This window comes from Limulus polyphemus, unplaced genomic scaffold (assembly GCF_000517525.1).
Source record: "Limulus polyphemus unplaced genomic scaffold, Limulus_polyphemus-2.1.2 Scaffold3957, whole genome shotgun sequence".
In the NCBI taxonomy this organism is placed as follows: Eukaryota; Metazoa; Arthropoda; class Merostomata; order Xiphosura; family Limulidae; genus Limulus; species Limulus polyphemus.
Window position 1 is genome coordinate 71994 of NW_013669567.1, and position 26704 is coordinate 98697.

At 31.2% G+C, this 26704-nt stretch overlaps 2 protein-coding genes across 3 annotated transcripts in view; one reads left to right on the forward strand and one right to left on the reverse strand.

The window, feature by feature from the left end:
- LOC106470350 (potential E3 ubiquitin-protein ligase ariadne-2-like) overlaps positions 1 to 17916 on the forward strand; it is a 54270-nt gene extending 36354 nt beyond the window's left edge. The window contains exons 7-14 of the mRNA XM_022398962.1: positions 2420 to 2537; positions 4493 to 4543; positions 6233 to 6278; positions 7303 to 7430; positions 10932 to 11075; positions 14135 to 14203; positions 14695 to 14778; positions 17624 to 17916. Coding sequence (XP_022254670.1) covers positions 2420 to 2537; positions 4493 to 4543; positions 6233 to 6278; positions 7303 to 7430; positions 10932 to 11075; positions 14135 to 14203; positions 14695 to 14778; positions 17624 to 17695 — 712 coding nt within the window. The 3' untranslated portion in view covers positions 17696 to 17916. The remainder of the gene's footprint in view (positions 1 to 2419; positions 2538 to 4492; positions 4544 to 6232; positions 6279 to 7302; positions 7431 to 10931; positions 11076 to 14134; positions 14204 to 14694; positions 14779 to 17623) is intronic.
- Positions 17917 to 19610: 1694 nt separating this feature from the next.
- Positions 19611 to 25769, reverse strand: LOC106470351 (pre-rRNA-processing protein TSR2 homolog). Of its 2 annotated transcripts, none has more exons than XM_013930902.2 (5): positions 25675 to 25769; positions 24333 to 24423; positions 21364 to 21455; positions 20850 to 20942; positions 19611 to 19867 (listed from the first exon to the last, which is right to left on the reverse strand). In XM_013930902.2, exons 1-5 carry the CDS (start codon positions 25756 to 25758, stop codon positions 19715 to 19717), a joined length of 513 nt encoding a protein of 170 aa, XP_013786356.1. In that variant the 5' UTR covers positions 25759 to 25769; the 3' UTR covers positions 19611 to 19714. The 2 variants fall into 2 exon arrangements, with proteins under 2 accessions (XP_013786356.1, XP_013786357.2); XM_013930903.2 differs by having other exon boundaries at positions 21364 to 21452; positions 25675 to 25759.
- Between the last annotated feature and the right edge of the window lie 935 nt (positions 25770 to 26704).

Consider the following 26704-nt stretch of genomic DNA (forward strand, 5'->3'; position numbering starts at 1 on the left):
TTGTACATTTGCTGTTATATTAAAGGTTTTCTTCATTACCCATTCAAGCCGTCTCCAGCCATTATAGGACATTATGTTCTTTGTGCATGTTATTACTTCATGTTCTTATTTACAAATTTGAAATAAAAACAAGAAATTCAGCATGTATCTCTAACCTTGTTTTGTTGTTGTTGTTGTTGTCAGTCCTAATGAAATTTTACCCTAAATTTGTGTAGTGATTGTAGCAGTACATAAATTAATTTATATTTATGTCTACTTCTTATTTATTGTTTTAAAAGTAAAGTATAAAACATAAATGAACAAAATGTTAAATAAAAATATTTCTTGGCAAGGCTTGCATGCAAGCTGCTTATAAATTATGTAGCTCATTTACATAACTTTAGCTAGATGCTCTCCATGTGATTTAGCTTTTATTTTTATGGAAGGTTAATAGTTAAGACATGGTTCAATAAGCGATAAAATTGAATCAAAACAGTTGTGAAAATGATAGAAGACTGAAGGTTTTAGGATATATAATTGTAATTGTCTTTTATAATCTGCACTCATTCTAGAAAGTGAAAAGAGTATTTTATATTTATTTCATATTTTTGTGGTATGGTTATGAAGTTGGTCAAATGGACTGAACCAACATAGTGTTAGGGTAGAGCAAATATGAGATAAAACATTTTATTGAAAAAATATGATTGATGAGGTTTTAGAGGTTATGCAGATAAAATTTGAAAAGTGTAAGATGAAAAAAGTATTTTGATTTTTAGCATTAAAATCACCTTGCATTTAGACTAATCAGAGTGACACTGACTAAACTAAAATAGAGATAAATCTTTCATAGAAATACTTTATCAAACATTTTGATTTTTTGTGTTTAGCATACTTTTAAAAGCTTACCAAATTTTGTGAAGATAAACTAAGCAAATTCAGAATTACAGTAAGCATTAATTCTTCAATAAGGGCTCAGTTCACTGTACCGACTCTGCATACATAAGGTTAAAGTCTCAGTTCACTGTACCGACCCTGCATACATAAGGTTAAAGTCTCAGTTCACTGTACCAACCCTGCATACATAAGGTTAAAGTCTCAGTTCACTGTACCAACCCTGCATACATAAGGTTAAAATCTCAGTTCAATGTACTGACCCTGCATACATAAAGATAAAGTCTCAGTTCACTGTACCGACCCTGCATACATAAGGTTAAAGTCTCAGTTCACTGTACCAACCCTGCATACATAAGGTTAAAGTCTCAGTTCACTGTACCGACCCTGCATACATAAGGTTAAAGTCTCAGTTCACTGTACCGACCCTGCATACATAAAGTTAAAGTCTCAGTTCACTGTACTGACCCTGCTTACATAAAGTTAAAGTCTCAGTTCATGTACCGACCCTGCATACATAAAGTTAAAGTCTCAGTTCACTGTACCGACCCTGCATACATAAAGTTAAAGTCTCGGTTCACTGTACCAACCCTGCATACATAAGGTTAAAGTCTCAGCTGACAAGTGATGATGTAATATGATTTGTTTATAAATAGCTGGCTCTAAAATCATATATCAAAACATACAAACAAACATAAAAGCTTACATCCTGCATCATTAATTGACTTTTATTGATAGGTTTATTTTTGAGCCTTGCAGAAAACATCCAGTACATCTCTTCAAAAAAATATACTTCAGTACTGAGAGTGTTGTATAATTCAATCTAAACTTGTATTTAATCTAGAAATTAGCCTAAAATTTAATAAAAGCCCTTTAAAAGAAGATCTTTCCCTTGTAAAACTGATATGGGTGCAATTACAGTGTGTTGAACAGCCTACTTAGTCAATGAATAGAAGGTTGATAAAAGTACATAGAAATGTATACATTTATTTTGTTTTTAAATACTGTGGAGTGTCAATCTGACAAAAAAAAATGGGGAATTTTGCCAAAAGTGTTACTGGTCATTATTTGACTATTTAAGATGGGAAAAGGTTATAAATATACTGTTATCAGATGAAATGAACATATGGTTAATAAGTTTACATTTAATAAGATGTTGTGTGACTGCATAAGGGATAAGAAATTGAGAACTGAAAACATGAAAGTGATATGTACATTGTTTTAACTTACAAAGTGTTATAACTATTACGTCCAAGATACCTTACACATTCTGAATACTCGTTACTATCGTCTATCACCTATATTCCAGAAATTGATGTCTTATTACAATGTTTCATGTTCCAGTATGGCATAGGTAGATGTAAGTGTATCTTAAACCGACTCTTCTGGAATGGAGCCAGTTAACTTCCTGTTAGTGGTTTTGAAACTCGTATTACATACAGATACTAAAAATGATAGATGAAAAGATTTGAGCAACTTGTGTAAAGGGAGAATGAAATTAATTCATGTCTTGGCAAGAACCTATCTTGTTTTGTTTGTTTCATTACAGCTTTAAATGTGGAACTGATTACCATGCCCCAACAGACTGTGAAACAATTAAGAGATGGCTTACGAAATGTGCAGATGATTCGGAAACAGCAAACTATATTTCTGCTCATACCAAAGATGTAAGAATGGAGTTTTTATATATATAATATTTTAACTTTGAACTACAACATCAGGAGGTATGGCATTTTACTTATTTTGGGAGCAAATTTGTCATAATATGTTTAAAATGGGTTTGTGTCAGCTTCTGTAATTATTTTGTTTAAAGTGGGTTTGTGTCAGCTTCTGTAATTATTTTGTTTAAAGTGGGTTTGTGTCAGCTTCTGTAATTATTTTGTTTAAATTGGGTTTGTGTCAGCTTCTGTAATTATTTTGTTTAAAGTGGGTTTGTGTCAGCTTCTGTAATTATTTTGTTTAAAGTGGGTTTGTGTCAGCTTCTGTAATTATTTTGTTTAAAGTGGGTTTGTGTCAGCTTCTGTACACCTATTAACATATTTTTATATTCAACCACCACCTGTTGGTGTGAGTTTAACTTTGACTTTTTTTTTCCATTTTCTTTCATAACTTTCAAATCTAATTATGAAAGGCTTTATTATTTTTGTACTACATTGTAGTTCTAAGTTCTATGTAGAAATTCCCAAAAGTGGACATTTTTTCTTATTCATATAGTTTATTAATAATAGCAGCATTGTATGATTTAATTGGATAACATTTACTTAAACTTATTTAAACATTCAGATCAAACGTGAACCTGGTTAGCTATGAAATAATACTGTACTCTAAATTGGAATGTCAATGGCAAGTCTGCAGGCTTACAGCACTAAAAATTAGGTTTCAATACCCATTGTGAGCAGAGCACAGATAATATTTTGTGTAGCTTTGTGCTTAACAACAACCAAGCTCAACCAAACCAAATCTAAATTGGTAGATTACCGATTTGAAATCAGGTGTATAAAAGCAAACCAAGCTCAAACCAAATCTAAATTGGTAGATTACCGATTTGAAATCAGGTGTATAAAAGCAAACCAAGCTCAACCAAACCAAATCTAAATTGGTAAATTACCGATTTGAATCATATTTTTTAACGTTCACAATGCTGCTAGTAGAGCCTTTTCTTTTACTATAAGAACACTATTTTATATACAGAAAAACATTTTTAAATACTGAAAGTCATTAAAGCACCAAAAACAAGTGGACCTACAGGACAAATAGACCTGGTAGTTGTTATAAAAAGCCCATGAAACTGCAGATGCTATGTTTTCTCATTCCATGTGCTTCTTCCATTATGGGTTTAAAATTAAGGTTTTTTTAAAAATAATATTTTTAGTTTATATTTTTTTTTCCAAATGTTGAGTCACCAGAAGTCATCAGCTGGGCTGTTGAAATTGGCAGACAAAAATCTATCCAGCATGCTGTAATGTGTTAGAGTTTTAATTCCAAAGCCATAAAGGCAGTGAAAACCAATGGACCTAATGATATAGATATAAATCGTTGTAATAGTAACAAATCAAAAATAAAAGTTACCAAATAATATCAATTCATCCAAGTTAACATCAATATATCTTAGTAAATAAAAACAAAAACTACTTTTGTTGCCTTTATTATAAGCTTTGAAAACAACTTTTGGTGCCTTTACTATAAGCTTTGAAAACTACTTTTGTTGCCTTTATTATAAGCTTTGAAAACTACTTTTGGTGCCTTTGTTATAAGCTTTGAAAACAACTTTTGGTGCCTTTGTTATAAGCTTTGAAAACAACTTTTGTTGCCTTTATTATAAGCTTTGAAAACTACTTTTTTGCCTTTATTATAAGCTTTGAAAACTACTTTTGGTGCCTTTATTATAAGCTTTGAAAACTACTTTTGGTGCCTTTATTATAAGCTTTGAAAACTACTTTTGTTGCCTTTATTATAAGCTTTGAAAACTTTTTGTTTTTAATTTTTTGGAGTGAAAGATGAGACTTACGTGTATCATTTTGGATGGGTTAGCAACTAAATAGCCATTGTTATGATCATACAACAGTACCATGAAATATACTTTATGTAATATTTATGACAAAAACCTCTTCTATGTTTTCAGTGTCCCAAGTGCCACATATGTATTGAAAAAAATGGTGGCTGTAATCATATGGTAAGAATGGATTTCTGGCTTTTTTCATGTAATGCATTAGTAAACACTGTTCTTTACTTTCTAAAGAAAGAGCTCTAAGTATGACCTATATGTGACTTCTGTTAATATCATTGTTAGTTTTGCTGTTGTGTTATTAATTTGTATCATCAGGTTTTAAAAATGGGAATTTAAGGTAAAATAGTGGAAGTAAAGTCAGTTTGACATTTGTATAATTACACATTCATCATTAAAACAGAATGCCAGTACACGGACATTAAAGTATCACTAATATTATGTATCAAAAATGTGCCTCCAAGTTCTCGTGAGGTGCTGTGTGCAAGTTGATCTAAACCAACTTGTTTAAGCTGTGTGTGTATTAATAGTATTTGGCATATTCCTGGTGTATAATTACACATTCATCATTAAAACAGAATGCCAGTACACGGACATTAAAGTATCGCTAATATTATGTATCAAAAATGTGCCTCCAAGTTCTCGTGAGGTGCTGTGTACAAGTTGATCTGAACCAACTTGTTTAAGCTGTGTGTGTATTAATAGTATTTGGCATATTCCTGGTAATGAGAGCTGAAACCTGGCACTGAACGTGTTCACCATTTCAAACATGGGAGCATCATAAAATTAAATCTCACTGTTCACTGGTAAAAGAGTAGTCCAGAAGTTGATAGTGAATGTTGCTGCCCAGATGTCTTCCCTGAGGTTGGCGGGTCAAGATTAAGGATGGCAGTAGATAGCCTTAGTACATTTGCCATAAACAAACTTTTAATTATTTTACATATTACCTTGCAGTTGATATCACATTGAAAGTTCATATTCGAAAATATTTTACTGTAAATATTTATTTTTTTTACTAATATTATAAAATGGAATTTTTTTGCAGCACACTGCAAGCTCAGGTAATACACACTAGTGTGCCACTCTTTCCAAAACATTGTATGTAAGCTCATATATAAGGTTCAGATTGATCTAAACCAGCATAACAACAATGAGATCCAACCAACATATGACAGAAACCTTGGATATCATAACTGTTAAAACACTTAGTAAACATTTAAAAGAAAATGTTAAGTACTATCTTATTTTGTAATTTTTCTCAAATTTCCATGCACTACATTTTACAAGCTAGATTTAGAAAAGGAATTCTTACAGAAATTTACCCTTCTTATTTCAAAGCTTTAGTGTTCTTAAAATGTTGTTTTTGCACTTAAACTATAATTTTGTAGACCACAGTTAATATTTTGAATACCAAATTGTTTTGATAGAGTTTCTTAGTGCAGTTATAGCACTACATTGTTTTTGTACAATTCCTTCCTGTAAATTTAGCACCACATTATTTTGATAGTTTCTCAGTGCAGTTGATATTTTGATTCAAAGAAAATTTTTAAGTATACGATTATTTTAAAATGCTATAAATAACAGACTAATGAAAAGAATAAAATTTTGAAGTGTCTATCTTACAAACTGTACTTGATTTCTTATGTACTGAGTTATGAAAAAATATTTTTTTTAATTATCCTATTTACACAAAAGAAAATTTATGTATTCTTTGAATAATTAGCTTCCTAAATACTGTATATTATATACATCTTTTTTTGCATGTATTTTGATTGGTAGCCTAGAATGTTTATTGACAAATTACATAATCTAAGTTTGAGATCTTATTCTCATTGATAACAATTTATATCCTTTCAGCAATGTTATAATTGCAAATATGATTTCTGTTGGATGTGTCTAGGAGGTGAGTTGTTTTTGTTAAATACATAGTAATAAACTATTTGGTGTTTGATATGTCTGTTTGTTCATGAGAATTTTATGAACCCGAAAGTTACAAACACATAATGTCAGGTTGTATGTATGGGCTGGATTCTTTACAGTAGGTGTCTGTGTCTTGTTGGTGATAAATTTCAACAATAAACAAATAGCACACAGTCCACTTGTTTTAAAATATTATATTAAAACAAGGCAAATGTATATACAAATGTTTATGACATTGTTGGTTATCACTGTTGTATCCAGAGCTTTAAATAAGTATCTCTTTTTTTTGTCAAAGCCCATACAGGCTGGTTCAGTTACTTTAGAACACAAGTGACAAAACAAATTATTCTTCCTTACTCTGTTATTACAATACAATCTGTGATAATTTCACTTTAGACATAGTCACTATACACTTTTTATAGCTAAATTCACAATCACACATTCTAGACCTATCTAACTATCTCTATAAATATCTCAAACAACATTTTGGGTGCATATGTATAGCCTGACTGAGACTTAGAATGTTCCACACACTATGAGATATTATGATGCAATAATGAAATTGACGAGGTTCTAGTAACATGACATAAAAATATAACAATCACCCATTCATAACTAGTGAACAACACAATGTGTGATTCATGAACAGTTACGTAAACAAACTTGTGATAAACCATCGCTTCTAAAATAACTAAATTTAACATTCATGCTATTCTTAAATTGAAACAGTATAATTAACATATAAGCTAGTTATATGAATCTTTCTTTTGTTATAATATATTTTTATTATATATAGTTTTGTACTGTCTTTGGTTTTATGTTTAAATGATGTTACTCAAGTCAATTAATTATATATGTGATTTACATAATATAATACCTGCAACCATATGTATAATGCAGTATGGGAAATAGTTTTGTTGATTTTCAATTTAGACATATTTTAACTTTCTTGTCTAAGTCATGTAGGTATTCTGTGATATTGTGGTGTAATCTCTTTTTTTTTGTAGACTGGAAGACACATGGTAGTGAATATTACGAGTGCAGTAGGTATAAAGAAAATCCCAACATTGCCAATGAATCAGCTCATGCTCAAGCCCGTGAAGCTCTCAAAAAATACTTGTTTTATTTTGAGAGGGTGAGTTTTGGATAAAGTTCTGTTCTTTTTAAAAACTAGTAACTGGTGAATTAATGTAATTTGTTTGAAATGTTAATACGAGAACTTTTCAGGAGTAAACATAGGACTGGAAACCTCTGCTTAGGAAGTCTTTTTTCTATGTAAGTGTGCAACAAAGCTAGTATGTAACACTGCCTTGCTGTATTCTTTTCACTTGTAGTTCAACAATTGGCTTTTTATCACTGGACTAGTGTGTTGAGTTATTACTTTAAATTAGTTATACCTCTGTTTTATAGTGAGGTGTTTCTTTAGATTGATTTTAAAAAATGGCATATTTTGAAATAAGAAAAAAGTTGTCTATACTTCTTCATAAGACAGATTTTTAAGTGAGAATTATATTTGTTATCCTAAGTAAGATTCAAAATACTTAAGCCTATTGTAGTTTTGTAAACCTATTACTTACAGAGAAAACAAATACTGACTTTTACAAAAACGTGAGTTTTGAATGAGTAGTAGGACAACATATTTTCAAAACAAAGAACCAATGTAACTACGTACGTTTATTGTTTGTGTTTGGTATTGTACTCAAACGTTACAGATAAATACAGTAAAATAAGTTACTTTATGTACAGTTTCAATATTTACTGTTTTAAATACTTGTGGTGCAGAAAATATTGTAGAGTTCAGATTTTTTTTGTTATATCTATCCTTGTGACAGAAAAAGCCATTTTGCAGTATATTACCAAAGTGCTTGAATTCTGTTTGTTTCCTGTGTAACAACATCCCACATTACATGTGCCAAAACAGAATTGATAACAACAGGTCTATTAGGGTGACCCAAAATTTTGTAAAATACTTAATTCTTTTTGTAATTTTAGTGTCCTGAAGATATACTTCCAGCAAGCTCTCCACTCTTAAAACTATGTTTTATAGACAAATGTCTGTTTTCAAATTTATCCATGTAAATTAGAAGGTACCAGGACTGCATAGAGAGTTAACATCATTGAAATTTAAGAACTTTTGCTCATAATGTAATTATATAAATCTTATCTTGGCTCATATTATAAAAGAAAATTTTCCTGTGAAGGTTTTTTTTTAACTTTAAAAAACAATTAGCAAAATTTTTAGTTTTTCTATTTTCACTTTGTCGTCTAAGACCACAGTTCATCTCTGCCTTCATTTACAGTAGCATATGAGACTGTAGTTTTGTGTAACATGCTTTTCTTTGTTAGAGTAATATTAGATTTGTAGGTCAGAAACTTTTTTATAGATAAAAACCAGCCCTTTAAACAAACTACGTTTGTCAAGGTTTATATGGGTCTTTAAAAACCTTGAAAGTTCTTGTAAATGAGAAATTTTCAAAAATGAATAAATTGTGTGACATATTTCAGATGCAAATTTGAGTGGATTTGTAGTGTTACTGTATATCAAAATATTTTTTGATCTTTATATTATTTTTTACATTTAGTTTGTGACTGCTAGAAATCTTGACTTTAAATTGTTAATAATTTTTCAACAAAGGATTTGTGTAGTAATTTGCACTAGGCTGGCTACTGTTGTATTCGACAGGGTAGTTCACTGGCTATCAGTTGAATCACGCAAATGTAAAATGACTCCTGAAACATTACAGTCACGACTACCACTTCTTCACTACCCCTCATGTACTCTGACTTTATCTGATGTTTAACTGTTGCTACTGATTTTACGTTGTAACCATCCGTTTTACAGTTTATGGTCTTATGCAGACTATTTTAGATATTAGACCAAACGTATTGTGATAAGAATAAACCAAGCATCAAAAATATTATATCCTGTGATGTAAATGACTGTTAAATATGCATTCGGCCTACTGCTCTAACTTCCAGCTTTATCTAAATAATGTGGGGATTTGTGGGTCATGTAAAATAGTTTTAAAAGACAGACAATCAGTAATACTAGAAGAATACATTACATGTAGAAACAACTTATAAGAGAGAGTGATAGTCATTTAGAATGGGTTGTGACATACTGCTGAAGTAAATTATAAAGTCATAATAGTTAAGAAAAATGCAAACATATTAAAAGGTTTTTTAAAGTTCAAATATTTAGTGAAAACTTTAGTTAAGGATGGGAATAAACTGATCTATTTTTAGGCCAGGGTTAAGAAGTTCCTAAGGATATAAGAACCAGTGTGAAATGAATTCCAGAGTTTTCACCCGTAGGAATCATAATTTTGGGTTTGGTAGCTTGAACACGTACAGTTGCCGTAGAAAGATAAATTGAGATTAAAAACTGCTATTTGAGCATTCCTGTAGTTTTCGAATTTTTAAAGGATGAATGAGGATGTTAGTGAAGCTTTATTCTATACTATCTGGTGTATATACGTCTGAATGAAGTTTTTCTTCCTCAAGCTGTGTCAAGGATAATCAGAATTATTCTCAAGCTGAGCCAGGTGTATGTTAGGGATAAACAGCTTTAATCTGAAGCTGATGACAGTGTGCCAGGGATTAATTATTGTTATTCTCAGTCAAGTTCAAGTATGTATGTATGTCGGGTTAAATTGCTTTAATTTCAAACTGAGTCAAACATGTCATAGATAATCGGCTTTAATCCCAATCTGGGGTAAGTGTGTCAGGAATAAGTAGCTTTATCCTCAAGCTGATGTAGGCGTGTCAAATTGAACTTAGTGTGTTATATATCATCAATTTTATCCTCAGTCTGAAATGTGTCGGAGATAATCAGTTTTATTATTAAGCTGAAACTAATTGAATATGCATATATTGGGCCACCTAGTTTCAACTACCCATGAAGGAAAGGGCTTACATGTATTGGACCACCTAGTTTCAACTACCCGTGAAGGAATGGGCTTGGATAGTTGAAACTAGGTGGTCCAATACATATAAGCCCATTCCTTCACGGGTAGTTGAAACTAGGTGATCTTATACATGTAAGCCCTTTCCTTCGCGGGTAGTTGAAACTAGGTGATCTTATACATGTAAGCCCATTCCTTCACGGGCAGTTGAAACTAGGTGGTCTAATACATGTAAGCCCTTTCCTTCACGGGTAGTTGAAACTAGGTGGTTGAATACATGTAAGCCCTTTCCTTCACGGGTAGTTGAAACTAAGTGGTCTAATACATGTAAGCCCATTCCTTCACGGGTAGTTGAAACTAGGTGGTCTAATACATGTAAGTCCTTTCCTTCACGGGTAGTTGAAACTAGGTGGTCTAATACATGTAAGTCCTTTCCTTCACGGGTAGTTGAAACTAGGTGGTCTAATACATGTATGAAGGAATGGGCTTGCATGTATTGGACCACCTAGTTTCAACTACCCATGAAGGAATGGGCTTGCATGTATTTCCAGTGATCAATATTACACTTTCTGTTCAGTTTTTTACTATTCTAATAAGGTACAGGTTAGTAATGTTTATCTTGAGGCTTAGAATTCCCAACTATTCCTTTACTATACAGAACTGCTTTTTATACCAAAACATTTCTTTTAGTAAGTGGTATCACGCAAGTGCATGTACGTATTTTTTATCAGTGGGAAAACCATGCTAAAAGTCTGAGGCTGGAAGAACAAACTCTTCAAAAGATCAAAGACAGAACCCATCAAAAGGTTATGGCTAATGAGGGGACCTGGATAGACTGGCAGTATTTACTGGATGCTGCTGCGCTTCTGGCAAAGGTATGTTTATTATAATACATTGTTCTAACATAGTTGCATATTCAGTATGTGTAACTGTAGTTAATAGCTTAACCCTGTCAATTTGACTGACCTTGTAACCACCATATAACTGTATAAACAATAACTCTGAATACACTGTTAAAGTGTAAGTAGCTTCATGAAACTCGGTATGCATTTAGTAAACATTATAACGACAATGTACACAAAAAAAATTAGATTTTTTTTAATGAAGTATTTCCACTAAAGATGGATTTATGAAAATTTTCTGTCAGTCTGGGTGGAAGGTGGTTTTCATTCTTTCCAGATTACAGTTTTCATATTTCATTTATCTTACCTCTAGAACCAATTGAATGAATATCAAAGGTTTGTTTTGCTTTAACTTTATAATTTATTATTTATTTTTTCTACTCAGACATTAACTGTAGCAAAATCATTATTGTAAAGTGAACTGAAAAAATTGAAAAATATGATATAAAATCAAAATTACCTTTTTTTTAAGGATGACCATAGATTGTAGCAGACAATTACAATTATTTATCCTAACACCTTCAGGCCTTTTAGCTTTTTAAAACCACATTTATTTAATTTCATTGTTCTTTGTACTGTATCTAGCTTAGGGTAAACAAACTATCAAGTTACATCACGTGGCAGCAGCCCGCATACATTCCTTGAAGAAAGATTGTGAGAAATTGTATTTCATTTTTTTTCCATTTAACTTTTCTTCATAACTAATATGTTTCTAGTTTTTAAATTATATTTACTGTTGTTAAAAAAAATATAACATTAAATAAAAAATATACATAAAAAAAACAAAGGATTTAGCCTTGAGCCACTTTGCACTTTATATCTAAAGATACAAAGAAATGATGAAATTCACTGAGAGGGAAAGAGGAATATGATGTGCAAGTTTCAACCGTATGACTTTTTCCATGACCTAGAGGAAAGTAGGAGGGTGTATTAAATTTATAGATGTTGATAGCAAAGCCAAATAGAGGTTGTGAGAATGCAAAGTTATCAGAATACGGGACTGAAAAAAATTTTAGTTGGCAGAACTTGGCTTAAAGAATTTTATGAAATGTTTATTTTTCATCTATCATTATAGTTGCATTAGATTATTAGATTTAAAAGATATCATTTTAAAAGTTAATAGAGATTGTTTAAAACAAAACTGAGGTGAAAGGTCAAGTTGTATACTGTATACCATAGTTCTGTTTTAACGAGTAGCTTTTGTTACTGTCGTTTATTGCAGGTGAAAAATAAATTTATGAGTACTGTTTACTATGCCTTTACTAAACTGGATATAATAAATAAACTTAGTATTCCGAGAATTTTCAATCTCGGAGTCCAAGTTCAAGGGAGGTTCAGTTCAGTTTACACTTTGATCAAATTGTGTTATACAAGTTCGGAGAATTCCACTCCTCATCAGTAACCCTGAACACGAGTTAACCAAAGAAAGATAAACTGGACCTATATCATAGTGAAAAGTATCAACCATATTGTTGGTGCGAATGTGTTTTTCTTCACTTCACCTACCCAGTGTATAGGTTTTTTTCATAGTGACTACAAAGCACATTCAAATCAACAACATGGTTAAACTGGATAAGTTTTATTATCAGTAACGTATTTAGCTGTACACTATAGAATTAAATCTGACTACTATGTTTGTTTTAAATAATTCTGTTTCTCTTAATATAGACTTGAATCTGACACATGGTTATGAAAATTGCTAGTTTAATCCTTTTCACTCTACAATAGCAAAGCCACTCATAACCAATACTTTTTTGCTACATTATACTGTACTTTACTATAACAGTGCCACTCTGTACCTTTAATTTTTGTTGCTTGTCCAACACATTATACTGTACTTTACAATAACAGTGTCACTCTGTACCTCTACTTTTGACTGCTTGTCCAGCACATTATACTGTACTTTACAATAACAGTGTCACTCTGTACCTCTACTTTTGACTGCTTGTTCAACACATTATACTGTACTTTATAATAACAGTGTCACTCTGTACCTCTACTTTTGACTGCTTGTGAAGTCATTTACTGTTTTAGCATTTCATTACTGATATATATAATGTTTAGCTTTTGTCTAAAATTGTGATGTTAACATTTCTTGTATTTTTAGCTGTAATTTTTTTATAGTTCTCTTAGTACCTTGTGTGATATTTTTAGTATCTTCAATAAAATCAAAAATACTTCTAGAACAAACTGGTAACTAGCCTATGTAATTTAACGTATATTTTTATAATAAAAAAAATGTCTCCAACTAATTCAAAATAAAAATGTTTCTTTCTAAAAAATAGTGGTAGAATCTGAGCTATCATGGGATTGGTTCTGTTGATTGGGGTCACACAGAAACTTGAACACAACAAATCTTATAAGCTGTTGTGGTACATGGTTCTTCATTGGTTAACCAGTCTCTCTCGATTTGTTCTGTTGATTGGGGTCACACACAAACTTGAACACAACAAATCTTATAAGCTGTTGTGGTACATGGTTCTTCATTGGTTAACCAGTCTCTCTCGATTTGTTCTGTTGATTGGGGTCACACACAAACTTGAACACAACAAATCTTGTATGCTGTTGTGGTACATGGTTCTTCATTGGTTAACCAGTCTCTCTCAATTTTTTTCTGTTGATTGGGGTCACATACAAACTTGAACACAACAAATCTTATATGCTGTTGTGGTACATGGTTCTTCATTGGTTAACCAGTCTCTCTCTGTCTACTATGGACTGATAACAGCCAGTTCTGTTTATAAGCATGAATTATACTGTTTGAAATATGAACAGCATTACAGAGAAAATCTTATAATTTAATATACAAATTGAAAATCTGTCTCTGATATTGTAAAAAAAAATTTTTATATGTGAAAGGTTTGAAATAAACATGTAAATTATGTGGACACAGTAGTCTGAGGCCATTTTGCTTAAAAGGGTGTTAATAAAATGATGTTACAATCCTCTAGTAATACTGAAATTTTACAAGCTGTCACTTCATACAATGGTAGTTATGTTCACATGTCTCAATATATATATTTTTTCCATAGTGTCGGTACACACTTCAGTACACCTATCCATATGCTTATTACCTAGAGGCAGGTCCTCGAAAAGAACTGGTAAGTAATTAATAATCTTGTTTCTGAGCCTAATCCATCAGATTTCTTCCAGAAGTATTAATGTGTATCTTTAGTAAGAAATAAGTGAACTTTTCTTCCAGAATCAGATTTCATCATTTTTATATGGTATCAGAAACAAGGGTTCGTGGTTCATATCAGTTACTTTGGGCCTATTTATGTGTTATAAAAGTGATGGTCAAATCCCACTATTTGACCACACAATAGTAGTCCAAGAGTTATTTGTGGTTGCTGTTGACTGGCTACATTTAAAATGTGCAGATAGCCCTTGTGTAGCTTTGCATAAAATATTAAATGAAACAAGTAGCAACAAATGGTACGAGGATTATTATCAAACTTTTCATTTTAAGAAAGATGGTTGTATTCATGAAACTAGTAAAATATTTAAATGAACTTTGGTGTAATACTTTACTATACTATAGAAGTTTGTTCATCATGTTATTTATATTACCCACCCTTCATCATTCTTGCAGTTTGAATATCAACAAGCCCAGTTAGAAGCAGAAATAGAAAATCTTTCGTGGAAAATAGAAAGAGCAGAAACAACAGATAGGGGGGTATGTACATCATGATGTGAAAATATCTATTATTATTATCTCCAAACAGACGGTCCCATTAGTAGTTTTAGTAATTTGAATGTTAATTATCAAATAAAGTAGATGAAGAGGCATTTCCAGTAATATAAAAAGTGTAAATATTAGATAAGAAAAAGTTAGTGATTCTTTAAGAGAGCCAAAACATTTTGTATACCGAATTTTTTGTTTGTAAAAGGGGATGGGACGATTTCATACATACATACACACACACACACACACACACATATATATATGTAACATGGTTCTTAGATATTCCAACATTAGCCCAACATCAGTGATTCTTTAAGAGAGCCAAATCTAGATTTTTTTCACTTTGTAACATTTTATATACTGAATTTTTCATTTGTAAAAGGGGAGGGGACGATTTCATATACATATTTAACATGGTTCTTGAATATTCCAACATAGTCCACTAATACAAATAGTACTAACTTATTTCAGCTTTTTTGTATCATTACAGTAATTCACTCAGCCATACCTTTGGTCAACAATTTTTTAAAAAGTATACTGAACCTGTGTGAGCAAACAGTTGCAGAACAGTGCTATACCTTTAAGCAATCATTTAAACTTACCCAGCCCTACCCTACAATCACATAAATCTATCTAGCACTACCTTACCTAAAGCTAAACTAAGCCTAATCAGGCCCTACCCTACAATCACATAAATCTATCCAGCTCCAGCACTACTTTACCTAAATCTAAACTAAGCCTAATCAGCACTAATAAATCTCTGTGTAATATTGTAAATTAATCTCTCTTTGTATCTTTATTTATGTAGCAAATTATTCTCTTAACTCTCTCAGCATGGGCTTGATTCCACCGACCGACCTCGTAACCATTAGTGCTTGTTATAGTTTTTATGCAATAACTTTTTAATGCAGTATGTATATCTTTATGAACTTTTGCAGATTATCAGTAAACTTTACAAGGCTGTCTGTCCTATGCACAATATCAGATTTTTTAAGGTTTGTTTTTCTGCCTTTTTTTTCTTTATGAATGTTGACTATCCAACATGCAAGATAATTTTGATACTTTTATGCATCAGAAAGTTTTCAAATTTCACATGTGAAATCTTTATAACCTCCAGATAATTAACAAACTTTATATTTTATCTGTTATTTTCACTACTGAATCTCTGTACAGGTTTGGTCGACTTGACCGACCTCGTAACCATCATACAAAATTAGGAAATAAATATAAATTATGCTCTTTGCATTCTAGAAGGACTACAAATTATAACACAAAAACACGAATATTTAAGCTAAATAGCTTAAATATCATAAAATTATATATTTATTATTTTTATTGACCTTTCAGCCATGCCTAGCTTACAATACAGAAGTTGCAATGAAGTGGTGTACGTGCACTTATGCTACTGTATCCAAGAATATAAAACTGGCCTTTACAAAGTTATCAGTATTTTGTAAAATACAATCACATTAACACTATTTATAAATAAGTTCTTAAATTTTGGTTATTTTTCTTGAAACACAGAACACAAAATAAAGAAGTATAACAAACATTTATCTCTTCTAGTTACAAACTTTGTAATTGTTTGCTGCTTGCCGTAGGTTGCTAAGCCTTATCAACTGTTGCATATGGAGGATGAGAAACAAAGTAATTTTTTTCAGGTTTTATATGTACATTTTGATACAACCAAAAATCATAAATTACAAAATCAATACCACAGAATTCCACTATAATATATTAGGCTTAGCAACTAAGCTGTATTTGGGTCTAAAAAAATATGAAATTTGGATCTCACTAATGTCTTACCTTACTGCTTGGAATCTAGCATGAAAAGAATGACTTTGCTGCCTAAGTACTTCAAAAAAGACTGAGAAAGCCAGTAGGGGGGCATTCTGAGCTTTTGATTGGTTATACACACATCATTGGGCAATGTAAGCAAGTATTTTCAAAAATTGAAGAGGTGGGCAGGGCCACCTTGGTTCATTCAATAAATATATTAATATCTCTGAAAACAGAAAAGATAGGAGGTTCTTATTTTATATTCTAGCTTATCAGTATTGGTAATTTGAGTTGCTGCATTCAACATACCACGTGACACACAAAAATCAATATTTTGGTGTTTTTTTATATATTTACTTTTAAATTAAGAACTTAACTAATGTATAATACTTAAATTATAATCTACAATTTGATACCAAACTTATTGACATACATTCATAAAATAGTAGTTCAATAAAATTTTGAATGCGAATCAACAAACGTGATGACATGGCCTTTGACCTGTGTTGATAGGGTTAATTCACAGTAATCAACTAAATAGTGAATAAATGTAAATACAAGTCACAAAAAAATAAAAATAAAATTTTTTTTTTTACTTTTCAATTGTAATTAGCCCTACAAAACGTTTCACCTGTTTAGCATTTATAAACACTATAGCGCAGCCTGACTTGTCTTGTTTTATAACCTATCTAGTGAAAAACTTTGTGGGTAACATATCGTTCAGAAGTAAAACTGAACAACAAAAATGTAGAACTTTTTTGATATATGAAAAGCAGAAAATGTATGAGAAAATTTTACAAAACTTTATACTGAATGAAATACATTTTAATTGAACATAAATATATTCTAACTAAATGGGTTTCTATGATTAAGCTGTATCAAGTAAAAAGGAAGACATAAGCCAAAGCATTGGTCAGTTAAGATAAAGTACTAAATATACAAATGTTGGTAAAGAGTAGTTATTCTAAAGATCAGATCTTTGTTTAGAAATTAGTATTGTTCTACAATTTGTGTGTTTTTAAACTTTTATCTAGTTGTAGCTTTATCTTTTTCACAGGATTTAGAAAATCAAATGGATATAGCAGAAAAGAGGAGAGCAACTTTATTGAAGGACTTCTTATCTGTCTGATAGTTCTTTCACTTCAGTTTTAGGTGGATTTTTTCTAGCAAGTATTTTTGTAGTAGATTTTTTCTCACGTCTCACATTTTGGTGAGACTGCTCATTATTCATTCAATGCTTGTACAGGATGAGACAAAACTTTTGCACTATTGGACAGCTGTTTAGTAAAAAAAAAGTCCTTTAAGTAAAGCATGTTGTGTCTTATTAAAGTCAAAACACTACTAAAAATACTATCGAGTTATTAGTGTCTTTACCTTTAAGGATGTTATCCTTAAAACACTGTTTCTTATTGATTTATAGGAGAGGTAATTTATTTTATAATTTATATATTCTTGAAAAACATCTGGTAAACAGAAAACATTTAAATCGGTTTATAATGCTGTAAAAAAAAAGTTAAAATACAGTATGATTATCTTAATTTTTTTATAAATTATAATTGAAACTGCAGTTGTATCCCATCTGCTTGTAAAATAATCATATAAAAATTCAGATTAAACAAATCTATGTAAGTAACAGAAGAGCTGATAAGCTGCGATTGTTTTAAAATGTTGTTTATCATGAAATAATTCATGCAAGTATTCGCTATACTTTGCTGGTGAAGAAGAAATGGAATTAACAAAACTGACTAACTAACCATTAGCTCCAGATCTAATAGTACCCCTTATCTTATTCACAATAAACATGTATATAAACTCTTAGCTGAATGGTGAACATTGGGTATACATTTTGACAATATCAGAAACAGTCAATTACTTCTAAAGTACATATACATAGAAGAATAGACTTTTCTATATCTTACTGAAAAACAACATATATCAATTTGACAGTCATTTTAATTTAAGGATTTTTTTTTTTAATTTTAGAACACAACCAACACAAGTTAAATCACTCTGTCCTTGCAACATGTAATTTACAAGTTTTTTTTTCTTTCTTATCAACACTGCTAAGATATAGATTGTTTACATTTTAAGAACAAGAAACAGTTGCTAAGTGTAGTAAAGGGTTGGCCTAAATTGAGGGAACCATTAATGTTAACATCAGAGGAAAAGCTGCATTAATAACAACCTACGTGCATTTTTTAAATGGAAATTAAAAAAAAAATAAATGGGCTAAAAAATTGTAAGTACCACAGAAGAACACATTAGGGCTCTTACTAACCTCCATTAAGTAGTTATTAGGTTAAATTCTTGTTTAATAACATGAGAAATTAATCTTTCTTTTCCTGGTACGTACACAATTCAGGTAGTGTAAAACTTGGGATATTGTAACATAAAAAAATTGCTCTGAAACTATTAATTCAGAAAAAGAGTATTCCAGTTACATATTGGGAACATAAATCATGCATTACCAGTTGAACATGTACTTGGTAAAGTACACCATTTTTGTTTGTGTGTGTTTATAACAATTTGTCACAAAATTGTCTTACTTTTTATTTTATCAACTTTTCTAATTGTTAGTACTGTTTTTACTCATTTTTTTAATAAGAAATGCCTCAAGAAAACTTGTATTGGTTCTCTAATATAAGATTACATTTTTTCTGCTCTCTAGCTTTAGATGTGTTGTTTTTATTACATTCACCCTATTAATACAAGTTTTCAATATAAATGTGTAATTGGACCTTGCTGTCGGCCATTGTCAACTTCATAAGTTGTTCCGTGGTAGTCTGTACTGCTAACTCAAAATGTAACAGCCAATGAAGTTTTTGTCTCATCTTGTAACATTTTGTGTACATTTGTTGTATATTTTCTGGAGGAGGACAAAGCAATCTTTGGATAATGTTCTTACAGTGGTATCTCTCAAGAACTTTAAAGGAAAAAAAAAATTGTAAAGTTGTACAAAACATCTTTAGTTCATAATTCAAATCATCCATGTACAATATCTTTTCTCCAATCTGCCAATAGACTCAATAAGAATAAAACTGCTCTTAAAATAATGTGTACAACTTTATTCTTCATAGTATTTCAGAAAGTATTTACACAATAGCAGTTAAAAAAAAAGAAAATTACAATTATGTCATATAATGCAACCTTATCTGTTCTTACTTCTCCTTACTACGGTCCATCCTTCTTCCAATGGGGTCTCGGAGTCTGGAGTTGACTCTGTTGGAGCATCGTTAGTCGTGTGTTCCAGACTGAGGTTTTGCATTTGTTCTGTGACACACTGAGAACTATTGGTTCCAGTCTATGAAAGTCAAAGTTAAAAAGTTTTACTTTCAGAAAATCTGAACAAGATCCCCGATTCTCAAATTATTCACATTAATACTCAAACTAGAAAAAACAACAACTACCTATTGCCAGGTTATTAGACATCATTAGGTACAAATGCATACTATATACTTCATGATTGTCACTAGTGGAGGGTAAATTCAAATGATTTTTCAGTTTTGCAGCCAACTGTCTTTGACTGATGTGAATTCATAAGCATTTGAACAATGAAACTTGCCCATTTACAAAATTCCACACAGGATAAACCATGGACTGTTTTACTAGTTAAATTTACTGTAATGAAACTGATAAATTATTCCAGTTAGTAAAATGTTTAATGTTCTAACATTTGTCATACACTAAGTTATTAGAATACTTTTAAGTATGAACTTTTGTTTCTTTTTTTTTAAGTTATTTAGATATTATATGTATTCTTTTGACTACCTTGAAATACTTGGCAGTCAACAACAAACCGTTTTATACTAGAAAGTTCTTTACGATTACTTTGAAAATCACCCCATTCTTAATATATGTTTCTTGTGAGAAATTTCATTCAGTACGTTTTCTTGTAGTTTTAGAGTTTGGTACCATGTTACTTCAGATACTACCTTAGAATCAATGACCCGTGTAGTATATCATGTTACTTCAGATACTACCTTAGAATCAGTGACCCGTGTAATATACCATGTTACTTCAGATACTACCTTAGAATCACCAACCCGTGTAGTATACCATGTTACTTCAGATACTACCTTAGAATCACCAACCCGTGTAGTATACCATGTTACTTCAGATACTACCTTAGAATCACCAACCCGTGTAGTATACCATGTTACTTCAGATACTACCTTAGAATCACCAACCCGTGTAGTATACCATGTTACTTCAGATACTACCTTAGAATCACCAACCTGTGTAGTATACCATGTTACTTAAGATGCTAACTTAGAATCACTAACCCGTGTAGTACACGATTTTGGAAGATTCTCCAAAACGAGAGATTCGTGACCTTCTTGACACCATCGATGGAACTGGCACAGCTTTCTTGATATCTGCAGGTAATCAACAATGAAACTTGATCTAGTGACAGTGTGTAAAGACAAGACAAAATCAACAGTGACACTTGATCTGGTGACAGTGTGTAAAGACAATCAACAATGATACTTGATCTAGTGATACTGTGTAAAGACAATCAACAATGATACTTGATCTAGTGATACTGTGTAAAGACAATCAACAATGATACTTGATCTAGTGATACTGTGTAATGACAAGGTAATCAACAATGATACTTGATCTAGTGATACTGTGTAAAGACAAAATCAACAATGATACTTGATCTAGTGATACTGTGTAAAGACAAGAATCAACAATGACACTTGATCTAGTGATACTGTGTAATGACAAGGACATTATGTACACAAATCGACTATATGAGAGAAGTATTAATACAGCTACAGTGCCTTCACATACCTCTTCTACACTGCCATCATCTGCTATTGTGTCAAATTCATTGTTTAAAATGTCATTGATGAATTCCTCCACTTCATCTGGTTGCAAGTCTACTGTAAACATATATTTTAAAATGTAGTTGGATATCTTTGCAATAAGTACATGTAATCCAGAATTTGTATTTATGCCGTAAATGAAAAAGTAAGATACAGACGTGTTACACACCCATGTTAGTTTCATGTACAGTTAACTGTGGATGAGCCTTTTTCAGTTTAACCTTTCCAGTATTATTTAGCAGCTCTCAGTTGACCACGTTACTAGTTCTTCCATTGTTCTATAACAGTTCCCTTCACTTTTATACACTGGCCACCTTACACTTCTTTAATAACATACACAATACTTGTACAGATTTTATTGTGATATATTTTTTTATGAAACAATTAAATATGCTTACCTTTGTTGTAGATTTTAATTACTTATTTTTATTTTGTAAAACTAAGTTTTAACTTCTTGATTTGAAAAAACCACACATAGTTTTAGTGTTTATGATCACTGGCTTACAATAGAAATAACTTTTATCACACTAAACTTACAACCAACTGTCTTTGTTTTTAAATTGTTAATCAAAAGATTTAATTTAATATAAGTAAATTTTCAAATCTGTATTGCATATTTCTGTGATTTTCTTTGCTCATTTGAGAAGTTATTTAGGCCGGTCAGTCCTAACAACAGCAGCCTAGTCAGGAGAACAAAACTTGATATGGTCGAGCATAAAATCATCTAAGTACCTTATTTTGTTTAACAAAAAACATTCCTTTTTCCTATAATATTGCAATATAATAGTTCATATGAATTTTAAAATGATAAAGTAAGCCTTAAAAATAAAACCAGAATTGCAATTGTGGTAGAAGTTTTCTTGCTAGTAACATATCACAGAGCTAAGCATTTATTACTTTGTTCCAATCTCTGCATGTTTCTCTGGATTATATACTCGAATGGTGATAAAGTTAGCTGTTTCTGGTTAGTGTTGATAAGCTCGGTTACAAGTTCAGACATATCCTAATTTTTAATATCTGTCTATAACAAACAGTCTAAAGTTTCTTTAATTTGGGTTACTTTTCAAATATAAATATCCTGTCCCTTTCACCACTAATAATCGGACAGTTCTACTAGTTTTATGACTTTCAAAGCTGAAATATAGGCAAGTATATCACACCATGACAAATGGGGTTGAGAAACTGACTGGCTAAAATTGATACACCCGTATGGAAGTTACAATATTTGAACTGGCATTATTTTAACTTTTCTCCTAGGGGGCCATGAATGTCATATTATGCTCATAAAATATTCACGAAATTCACTAGCACAAATTTTTTGTTTGAGACAACATGCTGAAAATAAAATTGTATATATGAAATTAAAAACAAAAAAACATTTTTATTAAATAAATGTTAACTCTAAAATATCAAAAAAGATTATATGGTAAAATTACTATAAGTTTATTTTCTATATATTTTTAATCCAGTTTTCGCTGAAGAAATAGGTTTTAGTTTCTTACATTCAGCACTTCGTAAGAAGTAACGTTTAGTTTGTGTCCTGCTTTTCATACATTAATCCTCTGCAGACGTAGAAAAACGACTAAAAATGTTAATTAGTAGAATAAAAAAGTAAATTTTGGTCTTACAATGACTTTTAACCATGTTATAAAAATAGTTTAACTACAAATATGCTACTTAAAAATTTATTTAAATACACGTTTTAAAGAGTGTACATTGATCATTTCCTAATGTTCTCATAGTTTATAGATTACTCTTATCTTATTAATCACCATCGTAGAATCCCCTCGTGTTCAAAATCTCAGCACCGAAAGAGTAATTTACAAAAAAATCCAAGTTAGATAATTTTGTTTGATAGAAACTAATGTAACCCTTGAATAATTTCCCAAGGTGGAATTGTTTAAGCTGTGTATAAACACATGTACATAACTCCTGGGCTACGGGGAAGGAAGAAGTACAAGCTGAAAAACAGGCTACACATTTAACGAGTATAAAGTAGCCGAAGATATTTAATTTTGAAACGAACAATCTGGGAATACATTCATTTGTAACACAAGTCTTGTTGATTTTATTCCTTGTTCTTCTGAATAAATTCCAGTCAGAAAAAAAGAAAATGTTGCATTTTATAAATTAAAGGTCATAATGAATTCTGCATTTAGCGACTTGTGAAGTTTGTAATTAATGCTGGACAATTAACTTGATTGTCAGGTGAAATAATCAAAATTATGATTAAATCAATTAATATCACAAAAAACAATCAACTAATGAAAATTATTCCAACTATACAAGTAATTTAAACATTGATAATATTTTTGACTGATTCAAAGTTGTTCAGCTTATCGATTAATTCCACAATAAAAATAATAAACTAATTAATATTAATGTTTCTGAATATTTCTATTTTCAGTTAATTCCAACTTTCCAAGGCTTATGTGAGAGTAATTAGTTAAATGTGATCAATTAATGAGCTCAATAATTAATCATTTGGGAATTTCCACTAACTGCTTTGCTCTATTTGTAACGCACACACTAGTTTGAGATCTTACCTAAGATATTTAATTCACTGTAGTCTAATCCAGTGGTTCCCAACATTACGCAGTATACCCCCAGTTAGGCCTTTGAGCCATCAGTACACCCTTGGTAATATGTGTTGAATAAAAAAAGACCTTAAAGAACAGTTTATATTAATAAAAAGGTCAATCAAAACAAATAATTCAAGAGTGAGTTAACAGTAAATGAGAGTTGTGTGCTGGCTAGTGGAATATAATGGTAACTTCTAAAAACTGCCCTTCAATTTTCAGGTGTGGGGTTTGTTTTCAAAGGTTCTCACGAGCTCCAGGTGCACATATACCACAGATTGGGGACCACTGCTTACTTAATGCACATCCTTGTAACTACTAGTAACAGACAAAATAAATATGGAGTAATAATTACCATTATCATGAAAGTATTGAACGGCAGCATCAGCAAGCCATCTTTCTTTTTCTCTAGCATAAGGTCCTCCCATCCCATGTTGAATAGCAAGCTAAAAATTTGGGAGAAGAAACAATTACAATCACACAAAACTTAGTTTATCTATGTTCAAACTAATAAACCATACATGCCTGCAAAGTACTATTTTTAAAAATCAAGTGCTGAAAACAAGAATTTAAAAGTTTTCGAGTGCATCTTTCAGAAAACTGTTGGAAATAACATGTTAAAATATTAGGAATTTTGATCACTTATGTATTATTTTAACTGTCATTACATACGTAAAATTATTTTCAACAAGCAAATACCCCCAGTTAACAAAATTCTAGGCCCCATCAGGTTTCTAAATTGTTGATGCATCGTATTGGTTGTGGGTTGATGAATTTGTTAGATACATAAGAGTCACACAAAGGAATATAAGGAAACAAAAAAATATCATCAATATTACAATTAACTTGTCAATTACTGCTGCAGTTTGGTTGTATTTTTTACATTGAAAGAAAAGATTTCACTCATTTTTTGGTCAGTTTTTTAGTGTTTTAACAGGCAAAAAAAAAAAATGATGCAATACATGGTCCCCAATGGTACTGAGTAGGTAAACAAGCTAGTGATTTACAGGTTAATTTCACCTTTAGTGTAAAGAGATCAAAGCATAGAAAAACACGTAAAAAAATTTAACAAATGACGACAGATGCCCATACATATTCAAACAAGTGATCTAAATTAGATTGACATGTAACGATTGTGTAGGAATAAAACAACAGAAATATTAATCTATTTTGCAACAACTCCGTTAAACAGTGATTTGTCACCAGAAAGTTGTTTCTGTGACCCTTACTTAGTTATCTGATAAAATGCTTAAAAAAGAAAGCATGATAATATTAATAACGTCCCCAAAATGAGCAAGGTGACAGGCGTTTCGACCTTGTCTAAAACATCAAATCAAACTGATTAAACTCTTTTACCAAAACTCGAAGTTTATTTTTAATTTCTATTCACTAATACCGATACTATTAATTATTAGTTTTCATATAACAAGTACATTTCTTCAGAAAACAAGTAATTTCCCTAATATACAATTTTAAACTAATTAATGGCTCTTATAATGTTATTATTAACAGTTAATGTAATACTAATAGTATTACGTTTCTGCCCTAAGACTAAGTAATAAGGCTAGGTCTCTAGTACAGACAGAACTAAAGGCTACCTAAAATTGAATATTTCATATTCATAAAGAACCAATATAATCTGAAAAACACAAAGTCTAAAATTGTCCTATAATCCCAAAAACTTCTGAAATACGTACTTGAAGAGCCGTCCAATTAGTAAAAATCGTTCGAACAGCAGCGTGGAACACGCTCTCACTTGCCATTTTGGCGTGAAGCGACATCTTATGACTGCTTGATAAAATATATATTAATGAATCTAAAATAAAACTCTAATTCAAATAATTGATGAGTTGTTACTTTCTAAAAATCATTGTAGCTCTAAAAATTTGAAAAGGCGTGTTACGTTTCACCATGGATACTTCTGTATGTGAGGTTGCGATTTCTTTTTAGTTGTTATTATTGTTTTGTTTGTAGTTTGTGTAATTTTCTTTTCAAATTTTATTTTAGCTATAATTTGAGTCGCCTTAAAAACGTTAGTTCACCTGACTTGTAGTGTATATTAAATCACCCATTTTATATTAAGAAACCGACATGAGATTCACCTAGCGGTTACGTATGGATACTAAGTTATTGTATTATTATGTAAAACAAACACTAATTTGTTAGTCATATGATATATATATTGTTACGTCTCTGTATGTTTGCTTGTTAATTCTTACAAGATACAAGTCCTTTCTTTATAAAACTCGTTTATTCTTCCTCAATACAACTTTGTAATGTACTTAATTTTCACAGTTACACACACTATAGTTCACAACAATTCACTCACTTTCTATCGCGCTTAGACTTAATTGTCCGTCCCCACAAACTATAGTTCCAATAATGGCTGGAGACGGCTTAAATGGGTAATACAGAGTTCCGATCTCTGTATCTGCTATCCTCAGTTCCCGCTGACCGTAACCGCTGTCTTTCTTTCTCTCTCTCTGCCTGCTACGTCTCTGTCTCCACTATTGCTTCGACTCCGTCTGTCTCTCTCACTGTCTAGCGCACTTATATACGATAATACTGCCTGTTCTAGAAACTTCTAAGACTCTCAACACGTGTTACCAGCGTCAGTTGACGCAACGCTGTCGCAACACACTAGCAAATCTTCTAGAATACTCGTCACGTGACCCCGCTGTCGTAATGCACTAGCGAATCTTCTAGAATACTCGTCACGTGATCCCT